Source organism: Heterodontus francisci, unplaced genomic scaffold (genome assembly GCF_036365525.1).
Source record: "Heterodontus francisci isolate sHetFra1 unplaced genomic scaffold, sHetFra1.hap1 HAP1_SCAFFOLD_52, whole genome shotgun sequence".
Taxonomy (NCBI): Eukaryota; Metazoa; Chordata; class Chondrichthyes; order Heterodontiformes; family Heterodontidae; genus Heterodontus; species Heterodontus francisci.
The window spans coordinates 2371750-2394941 of NW_027141175.1; the positions used below are offsets into that span (position 1 = coordinate 2371750).

At 46.0% G+C, this 23192-nt stretch overlaps 2 protein-coding genes across 2 annotated transcripts; one reads left to right on the plus strand and one right to left on the minus strand.

Moving 5' to 3' along the window:
* Positions 1 to 19428: 19428 nt before the first annotated feature.
* Positions 19429 to 19806, plus strand: LOC137362402 (histone H2B 1/2-like). Its single transcript, XM_068026806.1, has one exon. It carries the CDS (start codon positions 19429 to 19431, stop codon positions 19804 to 19806), a length of 378 nt encoding a protein of 125 aa, XP_067882907.1.
* Positions 19807 to 20653: 847 nt separating this feature from the next.
* LOC137362403 (histone H2B 1/2-like) lies at positions 20654 to 21031 on the minus strand. Its single transcript, XM_068026807.1, has one exon. The coding sequence runs from the start codon at positions 21029 to 21031 to the stop codon at positions 20654 to 20656; it is 378 nt and encodes a 125-aa protein (XP_067882908.1).
* Between the last annotated feature and the right edge of the window lie 2161 nt (positions 21032 to 23192).

Here is a 23192-nt window from a genome sequence, read left to right on the forward strand (position 1 = left end):
ATATGGACACACGAATAGAAAATGCACTATTGACACTCCCTCTCTAATGCTGTACATATGTTTGGGATACCATTATTTAGGATGATATGTATGCACTTTATTGTGTTACTAATACTGTCTCTGATGATACATGAGAATGTGTAATACAGTGTGATATGGACACACTGTTACGAATGGTCGGACTGATTCTCTCTCTCTCTGTGGTGCTGTATATGAAAAGGGGATAATGTTAGTGAGCATGATAGAATCATAGAAGGTTAAAGGCAGAGAAAGAGACCACTTGGCCCATCATCGTATGCGGCAGCCGAAAAACAGTGAACGTAAAGGAATGGCAGGGGGGCTTCAACCTCGAGAGTCCACCTCCTGCGCTATGTGGGAGCTCCTGGATGCTTCCCGTGTCCTGGAGAACCATTTGGCGGTCATCACCTCGTAGCAGATGTAATGTACAACAATACTCCGCTCTCGTTGATTGACGTCTATGCCCCGGTTCAATGCAGCGAGCGGCTGACCGTCTTCCAGCATCTCCCACTGCTGCTGGCGACGTCCAGGCCGGTCATCCTAGGCAGTGACTTCAACGGCATCATCGATGCACCTGGATGATCCGGCAGAGACGACAGAAAACTGGATGCTATGTCCAGATTCTTAATAGAAACAGTAAAAGATGCCAAACTGCACGACGTCTTCAGCAAACCTGCAGACAGAGCGCAGCATAGATACACATGGTCAAGAACGGACGGGTCTGCCCATTCCAGGATTGACTTCCTATTTGTGTCCCGTGTTTTCACGGTCAGATCCACCGACGTCAAGCCGGTGTTATTCTCCAAGCATTGCCTTTTACTGGCTGACTTTCACTTACAGGATGACCAGCGGGTTGGCAGGGGGACATGGAAGCTCAATGCTACACTGCTAACCCCAGAGAATGTTGAGGAACTCAAAAGGGATTACAAAGGTTGGAGGACCGTGAAACCCCCACCTTTGAGTCTCCAGTTCAGTGGTGGGAAGCGATCAAGGAGAATATCAAGAGGTTCTTTATCTTCAAAGCGGTTCAGAGGGCGAGAGAGAGAGACAGATGGAAATGTCACGACTCCAGAAAAGTATGCAAAATCTGCTCTGGCTTCAGTCGATGGGGGTCAAGGTCAAGGAGGACCTTCATGAGGTGAAGAGCCAACAGGCCTCGCTCTTTGCCACGGAGGCCTCCAAGATCATCTTCCAGTCCAGAGTCCGCTCCATTGAGCAGGATGAGATGTGCTTGTGTTACTTCTTCTAAAAGGTACACAGAGAGAGCTCTGTTATCAGCAGCCTGAAGGAAGAGGACGGCTCGGTAACGTCTTCGCAGTCCGACATACTAAGGATCAGCAAATCCTTTTATGCTGGGCTGTATGACGCGAAGCCCACAGACAGCAGAGCCTCCCAGTCCTTACTGTCATCTATCACAGAGGTCTTAGATGACAGCAGGCGGGAGAGACTGGACAAACCGCTAATTCTGGATGAGCTGACTAAGGCCATCAAATCCTTCGAGATAAGTAAAACTCCTGGAAGCGACGGCTTACCGGTTGAGCTGTATTTGGCCCTGTGGGACTGGGTCGGCCCGGACCTGCTGGAAGTATACGACAGTATGCTCCTAGCCGGCAGCATGTCAGAATCCATGAGGAAAGCCATCATCACCCTCATCTACAAGGGGAAGGGGGAGAGGGCAGAAATCAGAAATTGGCGGCCCATCTCACTGCTTAATGTAGACTACAACATACTGTCAAAAGTCATAGCCAGTCGAGTCAAGTCTGCTCTGGAGTTGGTGATCCACCCTGATCAGACCTGTACTTTACCCACTCAGGGACACGATCACCCACATACGGGACAGGAGGGTGGACACCTACCTCATCAGCCTGGAGCAGGAGAAGGCTTTTGACAGGATATCGCACACCTGCATGATGGACGTACATTCCAAAATGGGGTTTGGGGAGGGAATCTGCAATTGGATCAAACTGCTCTACACAAACATCAGTAGCACAGTCTCAATCCATGGGTGGGAATCAGAAAGTTTCCCGATCCAATCTGGAGTCAGACAGGGTTGTCCTCTCTCCCCAGTCTTGTTTATTTGCTGTATTGAACCCTTTGCTGAGTCTATTAGGAAGGATGCGAGCATAAGAGGGGTGACAATCCCAGACAGTGGAGGCACTCAGGTTAAAACCTCCCTGGACATGGATGACGTCGCGGCCTTCTGCTCGAACCCGCTGTCTGTGCGCAGACTGATGAGCATCTGCGACCAGTTCGCACTGGCCTTGGGAGCCAACGTTAACCACGGCAAGAGAGAGGCCATGTTCTTTGGGAACTGGGCTGACCGATCCTTTGTCCCCTTCACCGTCAGGTCAGACTACCTGAAGGTGCTGGGGATATGGTTCTGAAGGGCCGCGGGATGCACCAAAACCTGGAAGGAGCGAGTAGCCAGGGTACAACACAAGCTGAGCATGTGGGAGCAGCAACTTTCTCCATTATGGGTAAGAACCTGGTCATCAGGTGCTAGGGGCTCACGTTGTTGCTGTAAGTGGCACAGGTCTGGCCCATACCCCATTCCTGCGCTGTGGCGATCACCCAAGTCATTTTCCGCTTCATCTCTGGATCCAAAATGGACCGGGTCCAAAGGGACATGATGTTCAAAGCTCTGGATAAGGGCGGGCATAATGTACCCAATATCACCCTCATCCTGATGACTACCTTCGTGTGCGGCTGCATCTAGCTGTGTGCAGATCCCTAATACGCCAACACCAAGTGTCACTACGTGCTGAGATTCTCTCTATCCCCAGTGTTGTGAAGGAAGGGCCTGGTCGCATTGCCGTGGAACGCTCCATCTAGTTGGATTGTGCCGCACCACCAATCCTTCGTGGAACAGTTTCTGCGGAAAACACCTTTGACCACCAATCCATCAGGCAGTGGTCTGCACGGAATGTCCTCAAGGCCCTACGGGAAAAGGAGATGGTGGATCCTGTCGGATGGTTACCCGAGCAGACCGCCAAATCATTTGGTGGAATGCCTCATCACCAGAACTTTCAAACAAGCACCAAGGTGTAGCTTGGCTGGTGGTGAGAAGAGCCCTCCCCGTCAGATCCTTCCTGCACGCCCGAAGTCTCACCCCCTCCGCACAATGCCCTCGAAGTGGCTGTGGTGGGGATGAGATGGTTGCCCAGCTTCTTCTGGAATGTGTCTTTGCAAAGCAGGTGTGGAAAGAGATGCATTGGTTTTTGTCGAGGTTCATCCCAAGCAGCTCTGCAACACAGGAGTCTGTGCTCTATGGGCTGTTCCCAGGGACACATACCGAGATAACCACAACTGCTGCTGGAGGACTATCAATTCGGTGAAAGACACTCTTTGGTCTGCCCAAAACCTGGTGGTCTTCCAGCGCAAAGAGTTGTCCACCACCGAATGTTGCAGACTGGCACACTCCAAGGTCCAGGACTACGTGTTGAGGGACGCACTAAAGCTTGGGGCATCTGCAGCAAAGGCTCAATGGGGAAAGGCCAGCATGTAAGCTCCCCCCACCAAGCTGAACTGAGGGGCTGGATCCATGGAAAACCCCTCAAACTGGAGCAGGAAAATTTTCGTTTGCCATAAAATGTATATGGCATGAAAAATGAAATGGAAGGGTTGTGAGGCAACTCACTCCTGTATTGAAGGAAACTGACCTCCTTCGCACTGTTTGTATTTTTTGACTTGGTGCTGTTTGGAACTGTTTTGTAATGTTTTTTTTTACAGATCTTTATGAATAAAGTATATTTTGGAAATAAAATAACATTTGTGCAAGTAAGTGTTGTCAATTGCGGCTGCTTGAGCTCTGGGTTTGGAACTTGAGCAGCAGCTGGAGACACAGCTGTGCATTCATGAGGAGAGTTACATGGAAAGCATGTTCATAGATGTGGTCACCCCACAGCTTAAGAGTACGCAGGGAGAGAGGGAATGGGTGACCACAAGGCAGTCAAAAAGAATCAGGCAGGAAGTGCAGGACACCCCGAGTGCATCTCACTCTCCAACAGGTATTCAGTTCTGAATACGGAGGACAGTGATGCTTCACCGGGGGAGTGCAGCCAGATCCAAGTCCATGGCACCATGGGTGACTCAGCCGCAAAGGTGGGTACAGGGAAGATTGGAAAAGCCATAGTGATAGATGATTCAACAGTGAAGGGAACAATCAGCTGTTTCTGTGGCCACTGACGTGAATCCAGGAATGGTGTGTTGCCTCCCTGGTGCCAGGGTCAAGGATGTCATTGAGCAGTTACAGAGCATCCTGAAGGGGGAGGGTGAACAGCCAGCATTTGTGGTCCACATCGGAACCAACAACATAGGTAGAAATAAGGATGTTGTCCTGCAGTCAGAATTTATGAAGCGAGGTAAGAAATTAGCAAGCAGGGCATCAAAAGTAGTAATCTCCGGATTATTCCCAGTGCCACGCGCAAGTGAGTACAGGAATAAAAGGATAAGACAGATGAATGTGTGGCTGGAAAGATGGTGCAGGAGGGAGGGCTTTAGATTATTGGGACAGGTCACACGGATTGCAGTTGAACAGAGCCTGGACAGAGTTCCTTGCGGGACATTTTGCTAGTGCTGTTGGCGAGGGTTTAAACTCATTTAGCAGGGGGATGGGAACCGGAAGGTAGAGTCAGATGGGACAAAATCAGAAATGAAAATGGAAGGCAGAAAATTAATGGATGAGTCTGGAAGAAAGAGGAAACAATGGTTAGAAAATTTAAAAAGAGTTTGGCAGTGCTCAAGCATATCTTTTTCAATGCAAGGAGTATAGAAAATAAAGCAGATGAGCTGAGGGCACAAATAGACATGTGGCAGTATGATATCATAGCTATTACAGAAACATGGCTTAAGGATGGACAGGAATAGCAGCTCAACATTCCTGGTTACAGGGTTTTCAGATGTGATAGGGAGGGGGATAAGAAAGGAGGGGGGTGGCAGTTTTGCTCAAAGTAACTATTAAAGCTGTGAAGACGGATGATATGTTGGAAGGTTTATCAAATGAGGCCGTATAGATTGAGCTGAGGAACAAAAAAGGGGCAATCACACTGCTGAGAGTGTGCTATAGACCCCCAAACAGGAGATAGAAGAGCAGATATGTAGGCAAATCTCTGGGAAGTGCAAGAACAATAGAGCAGTAATAGTAGGGGATTTTAACCACCCCAACATGAACTGGGATACTTTTAGTGTGAAAGGAATTGAGGGAGCAGAATTCTTGAGGTGCATTCCGGAGAACTTTTTTAGCCAATATGTAGCAAGTCCAACAAGAGAGGGTGCAGTTTTAGATGTAGTTTTAGGAAATTAAGATAGGCAGGTGGAAGGAGTGGCAGTGGGAGAGCATTTTGGTGGCAGTGATCATAATTCAGTCAGTTTTAACATAATTATGTAAAGGACAAGGATAGAACAGGTGTTTAAGTTCTCAGTTGGGGCAAGGACAACTTTACTAAGCTGAGGAGTGAGTTAGCAAAAGTGGACTGGAAACAGCTACTTGATGGTAAATCAATGTCAGAGCAGTGGGAAGCACTCAAAGGGGAGATTCCAGGGGTTCAGAGTCAATATGTTCCCACAAAGAAAAAGGGTGGGAAGGCCAAATCTCGAGCCCCATGGATCTTATAAGGTAGTATTATAAGGCAGTAACAGAAAGCTTATGCCCGACTCAGAGAACTCAATACTACTGAAAGCCGAGAGGTGTATCGAATGTGGAGGGGGGTAATCAACATTGAAATTAGGAAAGCTAAGAGAGGGCATGAAAGAATCAAAATCAAGGTTCGCACAAAGATGTTTTATCAATACATTAACAGAAAAAGGATAACTATGGAAAGAGTAGGGCCCATAAAAGATCATGAAGGTAAACTATGTGTCGAGGCAGAAGATGTTGGCACTGTTCTTAATAAATACTTTGCATCTGTCTTCACAAAAGAGGGTGATGATGCAGATATTGGAGTTAAGGAAGAAGGGTATGAAGTATTGGATGTGATCAATAGAGGGAGAGAGGACATATTAGTGACAGGACATACAAATAGCATATTTGTAAGTTGATAAATCACTAGGGATGGATGCAATGTACCCCACGCTGTTAAAAGAAGCAAGAGAGGAAACAGCGGAAGGTTTGACCATCGTTTTCCAGACCTCACTGGATCCAGGTGTGATGCTGGAGGATTGGAAGACTGCGAACATTGTACCTCTGTTTAAAAAGAGAGTGAGGGATAGACCGAATAATTACAGGACAGTCAGTCTAACCTCAGTAGTGGGCAAATTATTGGAATCTATTCTGAGTGACAGGATAAAATGTCACTTAGAAAGGCACAGATTAATCAAGGATAGTCAGCATGGATTTGTTAAGGGAAGATCTTGTCTGCCCAACTTGATTGAAATTTTGAAGAATTAACAAGGAAAATAGATGAGGGTAGTGCAGTTGATGTAGTCTACATGGATGTAAATGGAGGGGGCATGATCAAGAAGTTTGCAGATGACACAAAGATTGGCTGTGTGATAAATAGCAAGGAGGATAGCTGTAGGCTGCAGGAAGATCTTCATGGTCTGGTCAGATGCACAGAAAAATGACAAATGGAATTCAATCCAGAGAAGTGTGAGGTGATGCATTTGGGGAGGTCAAACAAGGCAAAGGAATGCACGATTAAGAGGAAAATGCTGAGAGGTGTAAAGAAAGTGAGGTACCTTGGAGTAAATGTCCACAGATCCCTGAAGGTAGCAGGGCAGGTCGATAAGGTGGTAAGAAGACAATATGGAATCCTTTCCTTTATTAGCTGAGGTATAGAATATAAGAGCAGGGAGGTTATGCTGGAACTGTATAAATCATTAGTCAGGATACAACTTGAGTACTGTGTGCAGTTCTGATCACCTCATTACAGAAAGGATGTAATTGCACTAGAGAGGGTACAGAGGAGATTTACGAGGATGTTGCCGGGACTGGCAAAATGCAGCTTTGAGGAAAGATTGAATAGTCTGGGGCTATTCTCCTTGGCACAGAGAAGACTGAGGGGAGATCTGACTGGCATGTACAAAATTTGTGGAGTCTGGATAGAATTGAAGTGAAGGGCCTGTTTACCTTAGCAAAGAGATCAGTGACTAGGGGAATAGATTCAAAGTGATTGGCAGAAAGATCACAGGGGAGATGAGGAAAAGATGTTTTAGCCAGAGGGTGGTGGGGGTCTGGTGGAATTGATACTGTATTTTAGTTTGATATTGCATCACTTTTTAGAATGGTATGTAATGTTTACATCAATCTACACTGATGGAATTGATTCTGTCTCTTTCAATTTCACAGTGTGGGCGAGGTCTGAACTGGTATCTAATTTGTGTCTCAGCTTACAATATCTTTCAGCACCTTTGAAACATTCACTCCAATGAATGTTGTACTTGTATGTAACTTGTATCTCAGGGTACACTATGGGGATGTTTAAACATCCTTTATAATGAATGGGTGTGAGCTTTGGGTATGATATTTAATTTAAATCTCAGGGTACATCACTAGGTTAGATTCTGTGCAATTCAATCAGTAGCGTGTGCCAATTCTATCTGATATTTAATTGCTAGCTCAGTCTGCATTATATTTGACAGGCAGAGAGATCTGGGCGTACAGGTCCACATGTCACTGAAAGTGGCAACGCAGGTGGATAAGGTAGTCAAGAACATATGGCATGCTTTCCTTCATCGGTCGGGGCATAGAGTATAAAAATAGGCAAGTCATGCTGCAGCTGTACAGAACTTTAGTTAGGCCACACTTAGAATATTGCATGCAATTCTGGTCGCGACACAACCAGAAGGACGTGGAGGCTTTGGAGAGGGTACAGAAGAGGTTTACCAGGATGTTGCCTGGTCTGGAGGGCATTAGCTATGAGGAGAGGTTGGATAAACTCGGATTGTTTTCACTGGAACGACGGAGGTGGAGGGGCGACATGATAGAGGTTGACAAAGTTATGAGCGGCATGGACAGAGTGGATAGTCAGAATCTTTCTCCCTGGGTGGAAGAGTCAGTTACGATGGGAAAAAGGTTTAAGGTGCGAGGGGCAAAGTTTAGAGGGATGTGCGAGGCAAGTTCTTTACACAGAGGGTGGTGAGTGCCTGGAACTTGCAGCCGGGGGAAGTGGTGGAAGCAGGTACGATAGCGACGTTTAAGAGGCATCTTGACAAATACTTGAATAGGATGGGAGTAGAGGGATACGGACCCCGGAAGTGCAGAATGTTTTAGTTTAGGCAGGCATCAAGATCGGCGCAGGCTTGGAGGGCCGAATGGCCTGTTCCTGTGCTGTACTGTTCTTTGTTCTTTGTTAGATTGACACATTGCATTTCAATCTGCTAGTGGGTGTGTTTTTGACGTGGGATTGAAGTATCTGACTGTCAGTGGGACTCAATCGGGGTGAAATGGAAAAAACTTCTTTCTCTCCTGCTTTGTTTGGTTGTTGGATTGAAAATGTGTCTCTGGAACTTGGGATCAATGTGAGCCTGACTACTTCTGCAGTCTGAGACCAGGGAACTGATGAACTATCTGTACTCTGAGTGGTAATGTACCTACTGTGTGTGAGTGGAGCTGGCTGCACTGTTCCTTGTGCCTCGAGTGCAGCAACCATCACATTCATCACAATATCTTCAAATATTTTCCTGTATGAAGTAAAAAATATATCTGATAACTCAAGAACAGATGCGGTGCATAATATCAAAGAGGTCAATTTAATTTCTCAATCAATAATCATTAAGAACATCCACAAATGAAAACCGGTGTCATTATCTGCCTCCACTGAAGTACTGAAGCTCCCAGCTCCTGCATCGCAAGTGTTCTGGGCAGATCCATCCAGACAAAACACTGCACTGGGATCGTCCCAACTGCTCTATGCTCTACATATATTTCCAGCCATCCTGCTTCACATGCAAAAATTTTTTTTAAATGAAGCCCGATATGTACATCCCTCGATTCCTTTCTCCACATACAATTGTTCATTTGTTCCACCTCCCCTTCAGTGCATCGATACTATTCACCCCAACCTCTCCCTGTGATAACAAATTCCAGATTCGAACCATTCACTGCGTAAATACATTTTTCATGAATTCCTCATTGGTTTTATGAATGACGATTTTATATTTTGGCTCTTGTTTCAGATGCCACCACATGTGGAAGCATGTCTCCATGTACTCTATAAAAGCCCTTCACTATTTCCTCACTTTTTTCATTTGTTAGTGTGATGTAGGCATCACTGGCTATGCTAGCATTTATTGCCCAATCCAAATTGCCCTTGACAAAGTGGTGGTGAGCTGCCTTCTTGAGCCGCTGCAGTTCTTGAGATGTAGGAACACCAACAGTGCTGTTTGGAAGGGAGTTCCAGGATTTTTACCCAGCGACAATGAAGGAATGGCGATATCGTTCCAAGTCAGGATGATCTGTGAATTGGAGGGGAATTTGCAAGTGGTAGTGTTCCCTTGCAACTGCTGCCCTTGTCCTCCTCAGTAGTCGAAGTTCCAGGTTTGGGAGGTACTGTCAAAGGAGCTTTCGTGTGTTGCTGCAGTGCACCTTGTAGATGGTACGCACTGCTGCCACTGTGCATCAGTGGTGAACGGGGTGATTGTTGAAGGTGGTGCTTGGGGGAAATCAAGCAGGCTACTTGAGTGTTGTTGGAGCTGCACTCATCCAGGCAAGTGGAGAGTATTCCATCATACTCCTGCATTGTGTCTTGTGAATGGTGGATAGGTTTGGGGAGACAGGAGGTAAGTTACTCACCACAGAGTTCCTAGCTTCTGACCTGCTCTTGTGGCCACGGCATTTATGTGGCTGGTCCAGTTCAGTTTATGGTCAATGGTAACCCCCTCCCCCCGACCCCCTGCCCCCAAATGTTGATGGTGGGGGATTCAGTGATGGTAATGCCACTGAACATCAAGAGGAGATGATTAGATTCTCTCTTGTTTGAGATGGTCATTGCCTGGCACTTATCTGACGCGAATGTTACTTGCCACTTATCAGCCCAAGCCTGGATGTTGTCCAGGTCTTGCTGCATCTGGGCACGGGCTGCTTCAGTAGCTGAGGAGTCATGAATGGTGCTGAACATTGCGCAATCATCAGTGAACATCCCCACTTTCGGCCTTGTGATGGAGGGAAGGTCATTGATGAAGCAGCTGAAGATGTTGGGCCCAGAACACGAGCCTAAGGAATTCCAGCTGCAATGTTCTGAGACTGAGATGATTGACCTGAACAACCACAGCCATCTTCCTTAGTGCTAGGTATGACTGCAAACAGCAGAGAGTTTTGCCATGATTCCCATTTACACTAGTTTTGCTAGGGCTCCTTGGTGCCATTAATGGTCAAAGGTTGCCTTGATGTCAAGGGCAGTCACTCTCACCTCACAATGCAATGTTTCTTTAACTCTAAAATAAAAGCAAAATTCTGCAGATTCTGGAAATATGAAATTTAAAATAACAAAAATGCTCAAAATACTCAACAGTTCGGGCAGCATATGTGGAGAGAGAAACAGAATTAACATTTCAGGTCTGTGTCCTTTTATCTTACAATATGTTTTATATCCTGGTATGTAATGGTCAGGTTCATTCAGTTTGCAGTAATGGAATTAATACTGTGTCTTCCACTCTGACTATTTGTGAGATTTGTGGAGTGGTGTTTAACATGGAGCTCAGTCTGCAGTCTGGGTACATTATTGGGATAAATTCTGTACTTTACAATCAGGTACTGTTTGTCTGTTCCATCTGACATTGAATTTGTAGTACAGGCTGCTCTCTTGTGTGAGTGACACAGTGCCTTGCAATCTGATAGTGGGTGTGATTTTGGACTGGGATTGATGGATCTACCTGTCAGTGGGACTGAGTTGGGGTGAAATGGAAACAAGTTCAATCTTTCCTGCTCTGTGTGACTGTTGCATTGACTGTTGGTCTCTGGCACTTGGGATCAGTGCCGGTCTGACGACTTCTGCTGGCGGTGATTGTGGAACTGATGTCTCTGCTCTCTGTGAGTGAATCTGTACTTACTGTGTGTGAGGAGCTGGCTGCACTTCCTCGTCTGTCGACGAATCACGACATTTATTCTGCTTCCATCAAGTATTTGCCTGGAGAAAGGAAATGTATTTATTATAATTCAGGAAGAGGTGTGGTAGAAGATACAAAAGTGACCAAAACAATTTTTCAATTAATAATCATTATGAACAATCACAAAGGAAACCCAGCAATACAAACAGAGTCAGTGTCCGATTCCACTGCAGTCCTGCAGCCCCCAGCTACTGCATACCAGAGGCTTTGGCCGTTTTACAACAATTAAATGACATCCAGAAACAATCCACTGGGCCATGAATGGGACTGACCGACGGAGCAGGGACTTTTACACAGGTCAGATTTCCAGTTCCCGTTCCCATGGTCTAACCGTTCAAGTGAAACCAAACAGCCGCTGTTTAAAATGTCCTTCACACTTCTCACCTGGTGCCTATAATAGATTCTCTTTGTGTAAATCCCCACATCCTGACTGTCCGCATCTGTTTCCACACTTCACTGTCCAATAACAAGAAACTGTGGGATGAGGCTGGATCGCTCTCTTTGCGCTGGCACGGACATGATGGGCCGAATGGCCTCACTCTGTGCCGGAATTTTTCCACGTTTCTGTTTGCGGAATTGTTGCAGAAATCTGCGCCTGCGCTCCCCTCCCCCAGCACTGCCTGTGAGCGGAAGAAGATGGTTTAAAACAGCCGCCAATGGAGAGATCCCGGTCCCGGTGGAAGGGAGCAAACAGCAGCCTCCTTCCAGCAGCACATCTCTTTGGGAGCGTGTCCGCAGATTGACTCAGAGATCAGCATCGAGTCCGGGGCAAGTTCAGGGGCAGGCGGGGGCTGTTTGTAAGAGGCGGAGTGGAGCGGGAACTGGTCCCGGAACATGGAGTGAGTGGGGGAAGGGAGAGGCCATTCTCGGGTTGTGTGTGGACAAGGGGATGGAGACAGAATGGGAAGAACCTGTTACTGCAGTGCTGTCAAACAATGATAATATTTGTATGGCTGGGCTTCCTTTGTGGGCGTTTATAATTATTATGAGAGATTAAACTCATTAAAATCCTGTATCTTCTACCTCACCAGTATTTGAATTATAAACATTCTTTTGTTCAAACAGGCAAATAATTGAATGAACCAAAATAAATGTGATGTTTCCTCCACAAAGTTACATGGAAGAGTGTCACCAGCTCCTTCTCACACACAGTCCCTACATTATCACTCACAGAGTGCAGAGACACAGACAGGTCATCAGTTCCACAGTCTCAGACAGCAGAAACAGATCCAGAGACACATTTTCAATCCATCAATCAAATGGAGCAGGAGAGACGCACGTTGTTTTCATGTCACCCTAACTCAGTATCACTGACAAGTAGATACACAAATCCCAGTCCAAATTCTCACCCACTATCAAATTATCAGTGTGTCAATCCCACAACAGAGCAACCTCAGCTACAAATTAAATGCACATAGAACTGACACATGGTTGCTGTTTCAAAGTCACAGAAATAATCTCAATGAAGTGCTCCGAGATTCAAGTTAAATACCAGCCGAATATTTACACGGGTTTTGACTTTATTATCAGTATTAATTCCCATAATGTGTCCAGACATATACATTAGATACAAATCTCAAGTGCATAATCAGATTGCAGAGGTACAAACTCAGATTCCACTTTAAAACTCATCCGGATTGTGAAACTAAAAGATACAATATAAATTTGATTCGTATAGTTTGAGCTATAAATTACATACCAGTCCTAAAACCTCATATAGTGTCAGATGGAAGATACTGTACAATTCCAGACTGAGCTCATTTTACATGCAAGTCCAAGATTCTCACTCAGAGTTAGACTGAATGGCACTGATCAAATTGATGAGTACAGCCTGAGTTACACTTGCACATCAATCCTGTATCAGATTGCAGGATACATTATATTTCACTATTGTGTTCACAGTGACAGATACTATTTAATACTAGGCAAAACCTCAAACAGGATTTATGTATCTATCTGTCTGCTTAAAACCTACCACACAGCCTGTTGCTGTGCTGAATTTTGATGCAGAATAAATCCAGACTTGCACCAGTCCCAGTGACGGAAGGTTATATAATGAATCCCACACTCTCACAGAGTACCAGACACGAACAGATAGAGAGTGATTTTGAAACCCATGCTCGGTGCCAGATGCTGAAAGGTACAGGTTGATTACTGCACCCACTGACAGTACCTCAGCCTGAGTCATCTAAAGCAACCTAACACACAAATAGTAGCACTGAGAGATTGAGAAAGAGTCCAAAACTCAGAGTAACAGACACTGATAGACACAATCTGAAAACTGCACGCACGTGGATATAGTATTGGCTAACTCACAAGAAACAGAGTGGGGATAATTGGGGAATTTTCAAATTGGCAAACTGTAACTAATGGAGTGCCACAGAGATCAGTGCTGGTGCCTCAATCTTTATGGTCTTTATTAATAACTTGCATGAAGGGACCGAGTGTAAATCCATTTTTATGGATGGTACAACGATAGTGAGGAAAGCAAGTTGTGAGAAGGACACAAAGTGTCTGCAAAGAGATATAGCTAGGTTAAATCAGTGGGCAAAAGTTTGGCAGATGGAGTATAATATGGGAAAATGTAAGATTGTCTACTTTGGCAGGAAGAATAGAAAAACAGAATATTACCAAGGAATCTGTGTGTCCAGGTACATGAATTACAAAAAAGTTAGCATGCAGCTTTAGCAAGTAATTAGGAAGGCAACTGGAATGTTGGCATTTTTAGAGAGGGGAATGGAGTTTAAAAGTAGGGAAGATTTGCCGTAACTGTACAGGGCATTAGTGACATCCCAACTAAAGTACTCCACACAGTTGTGGTCTCCTTACTTAAGGAGGGCTATACTTGCATTGGAATCAGTTCAGAGAAGGTTCACTCGGCTGATACTTGGGAAGTTGGATTGTCTTATGAGAAAAAGTTGAGCAGGTTGGGCCTATACTCACTGGAGTTTAGAAGATTGAGAGGTGATCTTATTGAAACCTAGAAGATTCTCAGTGGGCTGGACAGGTAGATGCTGAGAGGATGTTTCTCCTTGTGGGGGAATGTAGAATTAGGGGCCACAGTTTCAAGATAAGTGGCCTCCCATTCAAGAAGGAGATGAGGAGGAATTTCTTCGCTCAGAGGGTTGTTCATCTTTGGAATTCTGTTCTCCAGAGGACTGTGGAGGCTGGGTCATTGAATATATTCAAGGCTGTGATAGACAGATTTTTGATCTACAAGGGAGTCAATGGTCATGGGCGCAGGCAGGAAAGTGGGGTTAAGGCCACAATCAGAACAACCCCGATCTTACTGAATGGCGGAGCAGGCTCGATGGGCCAAATGGCCATCTCCTGCTCCTATTTTGTATCTTTTTATCTTCTTACACACACACACACACACACACACTCAACCAGTGTGTGGCAGTGGATCTCGAATTAATCCCACTTTCGTACAAAATACCAGAGACTGAAAGGTACAGAATAAATCCCACAGATACATACAGTATGACTGACAGGTACAGAATGAATCCCATGCTCACACACAGCACCACGGATTGAAAGATACATGTGATTCCCACCCTCACAGAACAATATCAGACTGAGTTACAGAATGATTTCCACATTCACATCGAGCACCACTGACTGCTAATTAATTCATCCCACAATCACACACACTACCAGAGGCCGACAGATACAGAATGTATTGCACACTTTCACAAAGTACCAGTGAGTGACAGGTACAGAACGAATCCCACATTCACAAACTGTACCTGAGAATGGCAGATCCAGTACCAATGACCAATTCAGAATGAACTCCAAATTTACACATGACACTAGAGATGGAGAGAATTAATTCCACATTCACACTCTGCGAGAGACTGATAGTTACAAAATGGATCCAGAACATGCAGACAGTGCCAGAGACTGACAGTGACAGAATGAAGTAAACACTCACATACAGTACCAGAAATGACAGAAATGGAATTGATACCACACATAAATGTGATACCAGAGATGGAGCATAAAGAATGAATCACACACACACACAACAAGAACAGAGATAGAGTTATACAGAATGAATCACACACACACACAACAAGAACAGAGATAGAGTTATACAGAATGAATCACACACACACAACAAGAACAGAGATAGAGTTATACAGAATGAATCTCACACACACACAACAAGAACAGAGATAGAGTTATACAGAATGAATCTCACGCTCATGTACAGGACAACAGATTTACAAGTAAACAATCACCCTCAAACACACATACATTACCAAGGGTCAGTTCAGAATGGCTACAAAACTCAAATAATGTTGAAAGATGCAGATGAATACAAAACTCACACACAAGATACTAATAGATACAGCCTGAAAACTGCACTCAAACACAGTACAAGGGACCGACAGATACTGAATGAATCCCACACTCATATTCAATACCAGAGACTGACAGATGCAGAATGGATGTCACACTAAACTTCTTCTTCGGAACTCCCTCGGGAATGAGGATGACTTTCTTCCACTCCAGGGTTGTGGTTCCTTAGGCAAGTGAATAGTCCAATTCTTGATCCACACACTCGGCCACAGGTGGGGCAGATGGTGCTTGGTGAAGTGGGTGAATGGGATTCTCCAATTTCCAAATACTCCTTCCACTGTTTGCATTTGGTTGCTTCCTGGGCATGTCGACGAATTTCAAACTGGCTGGCACCTTCGCGGATGCTTCTTCTCCATTTTGGGTGGTCTCAGGCAAGAGATGCCCATGAATCAGTGCAGATGTCAGGGCTTTTCAGGATGTCTTGAAGGAAATTCTTGTAATGTTTCCTCTGCCCTCCTGGTAGCTTCTTGCCCTGATGGAGTTCAGAGTAGAAAGCTTGTTTTGGGACTCTGGCGTCAGGCATGGGGATGATGTGGCCCGTCCAACATAACTGACTAGCCATGACCAGTGTCTCGATACTGGGGATGTTGGCCTGAGAGAGGACACTGATATTGCAGCGCCTGTCCTGCAACTGAATTTGCAGGATCTTGCGGAATCACCACCGGTGATATCTCTCCAGGACTTTGAGATGTCTGCTGTACAGTATCCATGTTTCTGACACATACAGGAGGGCAGGTAACACTGCAGCCATGTCAACCATGAGCTTGGTGTCTGATTTGAGTTCTTTGTCATCAAACATTCTTTTCCACAGATGACTGAAGGCTACGCTGACACACTAGACGTGATGCTGAGTGTCATTGTCGATATCTGTCCTTGGTGACAGGAGGTTCCCAAGGTATGAGCAGTGATCCACATTGCCCAGTGGTTCGCCGTGGATCTTGATAGTCGAGGGGCAGTGTCGGGGAGCAGGCTGGTAGAGGACCTTTGTCTTCTGGATGTTTTGCTTAAGGCCAATTATTTCATGCACCTCCGTGAATGCATTGATCTGGGTTTGACGCTTGGCCTCTGAGTGTGCACATACGCAGGCGTCGTCAGCATACTGCAGCTTGATGACATATGTTAAATAGTTTCCCACTCGTCCTGTAGAGTAGATCTACACATGCGACCTAAAGAACAGCTGATGGGCTGAAAGAACACTGGAACTACAAAAACTTGCTGACAGCCACGACATGTGAGGATTCTTCAGCACAGTCAAGACCATTCACGGCCCACGTACCCAAGGACCTACCCCACTGAGAGCAAAAGAATGGAGTGACACTGATCAAGGACAGATAGGCATTCTGCACTCGTTGCAAGGAGCACTTTGAAGATCTCCTCAATCGTGACTCAGTCCTTGATGCGAGTGCCCTTGACCGCATTCCACAGCATGCTACCCACCGTGCTGTCAGCACAATCCCAGGCTGACAGAGATTGAAAAGGCCATCTGACAGCTAAAAAACAATAAGGCCGCTGGCATAGATGGAATTCCCATCAAAATTCTAAAATCTGGCAGAGAAGCACTCTTGACACAAATACATGGTCTCATTTCCCTCATTTGGAAGGAGGAGAGCATGACAGGGGATCTCCGAGACACTGTAATAGTGATCATCTTTAAAGAAGGTGACAAGACTGACTGTGGTAACTACAGAAGGGTATCCCTGCTGTCCGCCACAGGGAAGGCCATCACAAGAGTCCTTCTCAACTGCCTCTTCCCCGTGGCTGAAGAGCTCCTGCTGGAATCACAATGTGGATTCTGTCCATCAAGTAGCACAATGGACATGATCTTCACAGCAAAACAAGTCCAAGAAAATGTAGGGAGCAGCAGCAACCTTTCTACCTGGTCTTCTCTGACCTGACAAAGGCCTTCGACTCTACCAACCAGGAGGGATTATGGAACGTCCTCAAATTTGGCTGCCCAGAGAAATTCATCATCATCCTCTGACGACTGCATGATGACATGCAAGCCGTAATCCTTCCCAACGGACCTACCACTGACCCAATCCCAATGCAAACTGGGGTCGAGCAAGGCTGTGTCATCGCACCAATGCTCGTTTCCATCATCCTTGCCACAACACTCCACCTCATCTCCTCATACTCACAGTACCAGAGACTGACAGATACAGAATGGATGTCACACTCACAGTACCACAGACTGACAGATACAGAATGGATGTCACACTCACAGTACCAGAGACTGACAGATACAGAATGGATGTCACACTCACAGTACCGGAGTCTGATAGATACAGAATGAATCCACACAGCACCGGAGACTTCTTTTCTTCTTCTTTGGCCTCCTTGTCTCGAGAGACAATGGGTAAGCGCCTGGAGCTTGTCAGTGGTTTGTGAAGCAGCGCCTGGAATGGCTATAAAGGCAAATTCTAGAGTGACAGACTCTTCCACAGGTGCTGCAGATAAAATTGGTTGTTGGGGCTGTTACACAGTTGGCTCTCCCCTTGAGCTTCTGTCTTTTTTCCTGCCAACTGCTAAGTTTCTTCGACTCACCACACTTTAGCTCCGCATTTATGGCTGTCCGCCAGCTCTGGCGATCACTGGCAACTGACTCCCACGACTTGTGATCAATGTCACAGGACTTCATGTCGTGTTTGCAAACGACTTTAAAGTGGAGACATGGATGGTCGGTGGTTCTGATACCAGTGACGAGGTTGCTGTACAATGTGTCCTTGGGGATCCTGCCATCTTCCATGCGGCTCACATGGCCAAGCCATCTCAAGCGCCGCTGGCTCCGTAGGGTGTATATGCTGGGGATGTTGACCACCTCAATGACTTCTGTGTTGGAGATACGGTCCTGCCACCTGATGCCAAGGATTCTCCAGAGGCAGCAAAGATGGAATGTATTGAGACATCGCTATTGGCTGACATACATTGTCCAGGCCTCGCTGCCGTAGAGCAAAGTACTGAGGACGCAGGCTTGATATACTTGGACTTTTGTGTTCCGTGTCAGTGTGCCATTTCCCCACACTCACTTGGCCAGTCTGGACATAGCAGTGTTCTCGCATCTACATTGTTTGGGATCTTCTTCTCCCTGCTGCTCTAACATGCGTTCAAGTCTTCAGAAGAAGGAATTTTCCTCCAAGATCAGATGGCAGTTTGTTCAACCTTGCCCGTCTAAGAGCGAAGACCAAAGTACAGAAAGTCCGCATCAGGGAACTCCTCTTTGCTGACGATGCTGCATTAACATCCCACACTGAAGAGTGTCTGCAGAGACTCATTGACAGCATTGCGGCTGCCTGCAACGAATTTGGCCAAACCATCAGCCTCAAGAAAACGAACATCATGGGACAGGACATTATAAATACTCCATCCATCAATATGGGCGAACACGCTCTGGAAGTGGTTCAAGAGTTCACCTATCCAGGCTCAACTATCACCAGTAACCTGTCTCCCGATGCAGAAGTCAACAAGCACATGGGAAAGGCTTCCACTGCTATGTCCAGACTGGCCAAGAGAGTGTGGGAAAATGGCGCACTGACACGGAACCAGAGACTGAGAGTTGCCAAATTACATAAAACACTGAAACACAGTAGCAGAAAGTAAAAATAAACGGAATTAATTGCAAACTCACATGCAATAGCAGAGACACAACGACACAGAATCAGTCAAAAAGTGTCCTCCCAACAACAGCCAGGACATTTCCAGGGAGCTTCACACATGGAGCGACTGTTTTACTAGAAACTGGGGCTGGAGAGAGTCTTTGTGAAATATGCTTCCTGATTGCAGGAAGGGTGTTTGTGATTGGTTGCAAATATTTATTCTGATTGGATGGCGGAAGACACCAATTAGAGAATTACAATATTAAACCGTTTTGACATCACTCCCAATCACCCAATCACAATCTTTACTTTCCCCCATCCCTCATTAGCATAGAGCTGTGGGATTGTCTATTTAATCCGCACTCGGAAGGGGTTTGGTTTATTTCTGTGACTGCAATTGGACCTGAAGATGGTTGAGGAGAAGAAGAAAGCAGCTGCTAAGAAGGGCGCCAAGAAAACTGTGAGTAAACCATCAGCAAAGGGCGGTAAGAGGCGGAGAAAGTCGAGGAAGGAGAGTTACTCCATCTACATCTACAAAGTGATGAAGCAGGTTCACCCCGACACCGGCATCTCCTCCAAGGCCATGAACATCATGAACTCGTTTGTGAACGATATTTTCGAGCGCATCGCGGGTGAGGCTTCCCGCCTGGCCCATTACAACAAGCGCAGCACTATCAGCTCCCGGGAGATCCAGACCGCCGTGCGCCTGCTGCTGCCCGGGGAGCTGGCCAAGCACGCCGTGTCGGAAGGGACAAAGGCGGTGACCAAGTACACCAGCTCCAAGTAAAACTGCACAATGGACTGAAAAACATCCCAAACACAACGGCTCTTTTAAGAGCCACCCACAATCTCTCTGAAAAAGCTACATCATCATCTCTATGGTATCGATTTGTTTTTAAGAGTCTGGAACTTTCTAATTGCCTTTGTGATCTCTGTTTTAACCCCATGGATTCTGGGTGATTCACTTTCACTGTTGGGATCTTTGTGTCTCTACTTAATGCCGTGTAAATTAATTACTGATCACTGACCCCATGTTTGCTTTGATCTCGGACGCGCGTTCATTTTCGCGACTGTATTATTTCGTCAATAAAAGCTGACATCAGTTCTGTCACTTGTTTCCCTTGTTCAAGCTCGGCCTCAATAATTAATAAGTACATTTTCTAGAAACCCCGCTGTTGTAGGAAACCTCAGTCTCACATTTCAACTCCTGACAGTAAAACACTTTGTCTCCGACAAATAAGTTCAATCTGGAATCAGTGATGCGGTATTTTGACAAAGATTGACCTGAAATGTGTCCGCTTCCAGAATGCTGTGAATGAGACTTTCTGCCGCCGCTTACAGACTGTTTCAAAAAGGACGGAGAATAGTCCGAGAGCAAAGCGTACATGGGGTCAGTGATCAGTAATTAATTTACGCCGCATTATTAAATAGAGACACAAAGATCAAACTGAATCACCCAGAATCCATGGGGTTAAAAGAGATCAGAAAGGCAATTAGAAAGTTCCAGACTCTTCGTATAAAAAACAAAACAAATCAAAACCAGAGAGATGATGATGTAGTTTTTTCAGAGAGATTGTGGGTGGCTCTTAAAAGAGCCGTTGTGTTTGATCTGTTTTTCAGTCCATTGTGCAGTTTTACTTGGAGCTGGTGTACTTAGTCACCGCCTTTGTCCCTTCCGACACGGCGTGCTTGGCCAGCTCCCCGGGCAGCAGCAGGCGCACGGCGGTCTGGATCTCCCGGGAGCTGATGGTTCTGCGCTTGTTGTAATATGCCAGGCGGGAAGCCTCACCCGCGATGCGCCCGAAAATATCGTTCACAAACGAGTTCATGATGCTCATGGCCTTGGAAGAGATGCCGGTGTCGGGGTGAACCTGCTTCATCACTTTGTAGATGTAGATGGAGTAACTCTCCTTCCTCGACTTTCTCCGCCTTTTGCCTCCCTTTGCTGACGGTTTACTCACAGTTTTCTTGGCGCCCCTCTTAGCAACTGCTTTCTTCTTCTCCTCAACCATCTTCAGATTCAATTTCAGACACAGAAATAAACCAGACCCCTTCCGAGTGCGGATTAAATAGACAATCCCACAGCTCTATGCTAATGAGGGATGGGGAAAAGGAAAGATTGTGATTGGGTGATTGGGAGTGATGTCACAATGGGTTTATATTGTAATACTATAATTTGGTGTCCTTCACCATCCAATCACATTCAAACTTTGCAGCCAATCACAAACATTCGGACTGCAATCAGGAAGTATGTTTCACAAAGACACTCCCCAGCTCCAGTTTATATTGAAAGTGGCGATCCCTGTGTCAAGCTCTCAACATGTTCTGCATGTTGTTGGGAGGACACTTATTGATGATTCTGTGTCGTTGTGTCTCTGCTATTGCATGTGAGTCTGCATTTAATTCCATTTCTTTTATTCTCTGCTCCTGTGTTTGAGTGTGTTCTGTTATTCGGCAGCTCTCAGTCTCTGGTGCTGTATGGATTCATTACGTATTTATTTATTTCGAGATATAGCACTGAAACAGGCCCTTCCGCCCACCGAGTCTGTGCCGACTAACAACCACCCATTTATACTAACCCTGCAGTAATCCCAACCTACACGAGGGGCAATTTACAATGACCAATTTACCGATCAGCCTGCAAGTCTTTGGCGGTGGGAGGAAACCGGAGCACCCGGCGAAAACCCACGCGGTCACAGGGAGAACTTGCAAACTCTGCACAGGCAGTACCCAGAATCAAACCCGGGTCCCTGGAGCTGTGAGGCTGCAGTGCTAACCACTGCACCACTGTATCTGTCAGACTCTGGTACTGTGTTTGAGTATGACATCCATTCTGTATCTGTCAGTCTCTGTTGCTGTGTTTGAGTGTGAGGAGTTGAGGTGGAGTGTTGCGGCAAGAAGATGGAAAAGAGCGTTGCTGCGATGACAGCCTTAGTTGACCCCAGTTTGCATTGGGATTGGGTCAGTGGTAGGACCGTTGGGAAGGATTACAGCTTGCATGTCATCATGCAGTCGTTGGAGGTTGGTGACGAATTTTTCTGGCAGCCAAATTGTGGAGGACGTTCCATAATCCCTCCTGGTTGGTAGAGTCGAAGGCCTTTGTCAGGTCAGAGAAGACCAGGTAGAAAGGTTGCTGCTGCTCCCTACATTTTCTTGGAGTTGTCTTGCTGTGAAGATCATGTCCACTGTGTCTCTTGATGGACAGAATCCACATTGTGATTCCAGTAGGAGGTCTTCAGCCACGGGGAGGAGAAAGTTGAGAAGGACTCTTGTGATGACCTTCCCTGTGGTGAACAGCTGGGATACCCCTCTGTCATTACCACAGTCGGTCTTGTCACCATTTTTGGTGATGATCACAATGACGGCATCTCAGTGATCCCTGGCATGCTCTCGTCCTTCCAGCTGAGGGAAATGAGACCATGTATTTGTGTTAAGTGTTCTTCTCTGTCGTATTTTAGATTTTCAGAGGGAATTCCATCTATGCCGGTGGCCTTCATTTTTTTTTTGCTGTTAGATTGCCTTTTCAATTTCTGTTGGGCTGGTATTGTGCTAAAAGAACAAAGAACAAAGATAATTACAGCACAGGAACAGGCCCTTCGGCCCTCCAAGCCTGCGCCGATCCAGATCCTCTCTCTAAACATGTCGCCTATTTTCTAAGGTTCTGTATCTCTTTTCTTCCTGCCCATTCATGTATCTGTCTAGATACATCTTAAAAGACTCCATCGTGCCCGCATCTACCACCTCCGCTGGCAATGCGTTCCAGCTGCCCACCACCCTCTGCGTAAAGAACTTTCCACGCATATCCCCCCTAAACTTTTCCCCTTTCACTTTGAACTCGTGTCCTCTAGTAATTGAAACCCCCACTCTGGGAAAAAGCCTCTTGCTATCCACCCTGTCTATACCTCTCATGATTTTGTACACCTCAATCAGGTCCCCCCTCAACCTCCGTCTTTCTAATGAAAATAATCCTAATCTGCTCAACCTCTCTTCATAGCTAGCGCCCTCCATACCAGGCAACATCCTGGTGAACCTCCTCTGCACCCTCTCCAAAGCATCCACATCCTTTTGATAATGCTGACGTCATGGTGAGTAACATGCTGTGGAATGCGGTCAAGGGCACTTGCATCAAGGACTGAGTTGCGATTTCGGAGATCTTCAAAGTGCTACTTCCAA

Bases quoted from the DNA above. Each gene is read 5' to 3' on its own strand.
- LOC137362403 (XM_068026807.1), bottom strand. From the start codon at position 21,031: ATGGTTGAGGAGAAGAAGAAAGCAGTTGCTAAGAGGGGCGCCAAGAAA.
- LOC137362402 (XM_068026806.1), top strand. From the start codon at position 19,429: ATGGTTGAGGAGAAGAAGAAAGCAGCTGCTAAGAAGGGCGCCAAGAAA.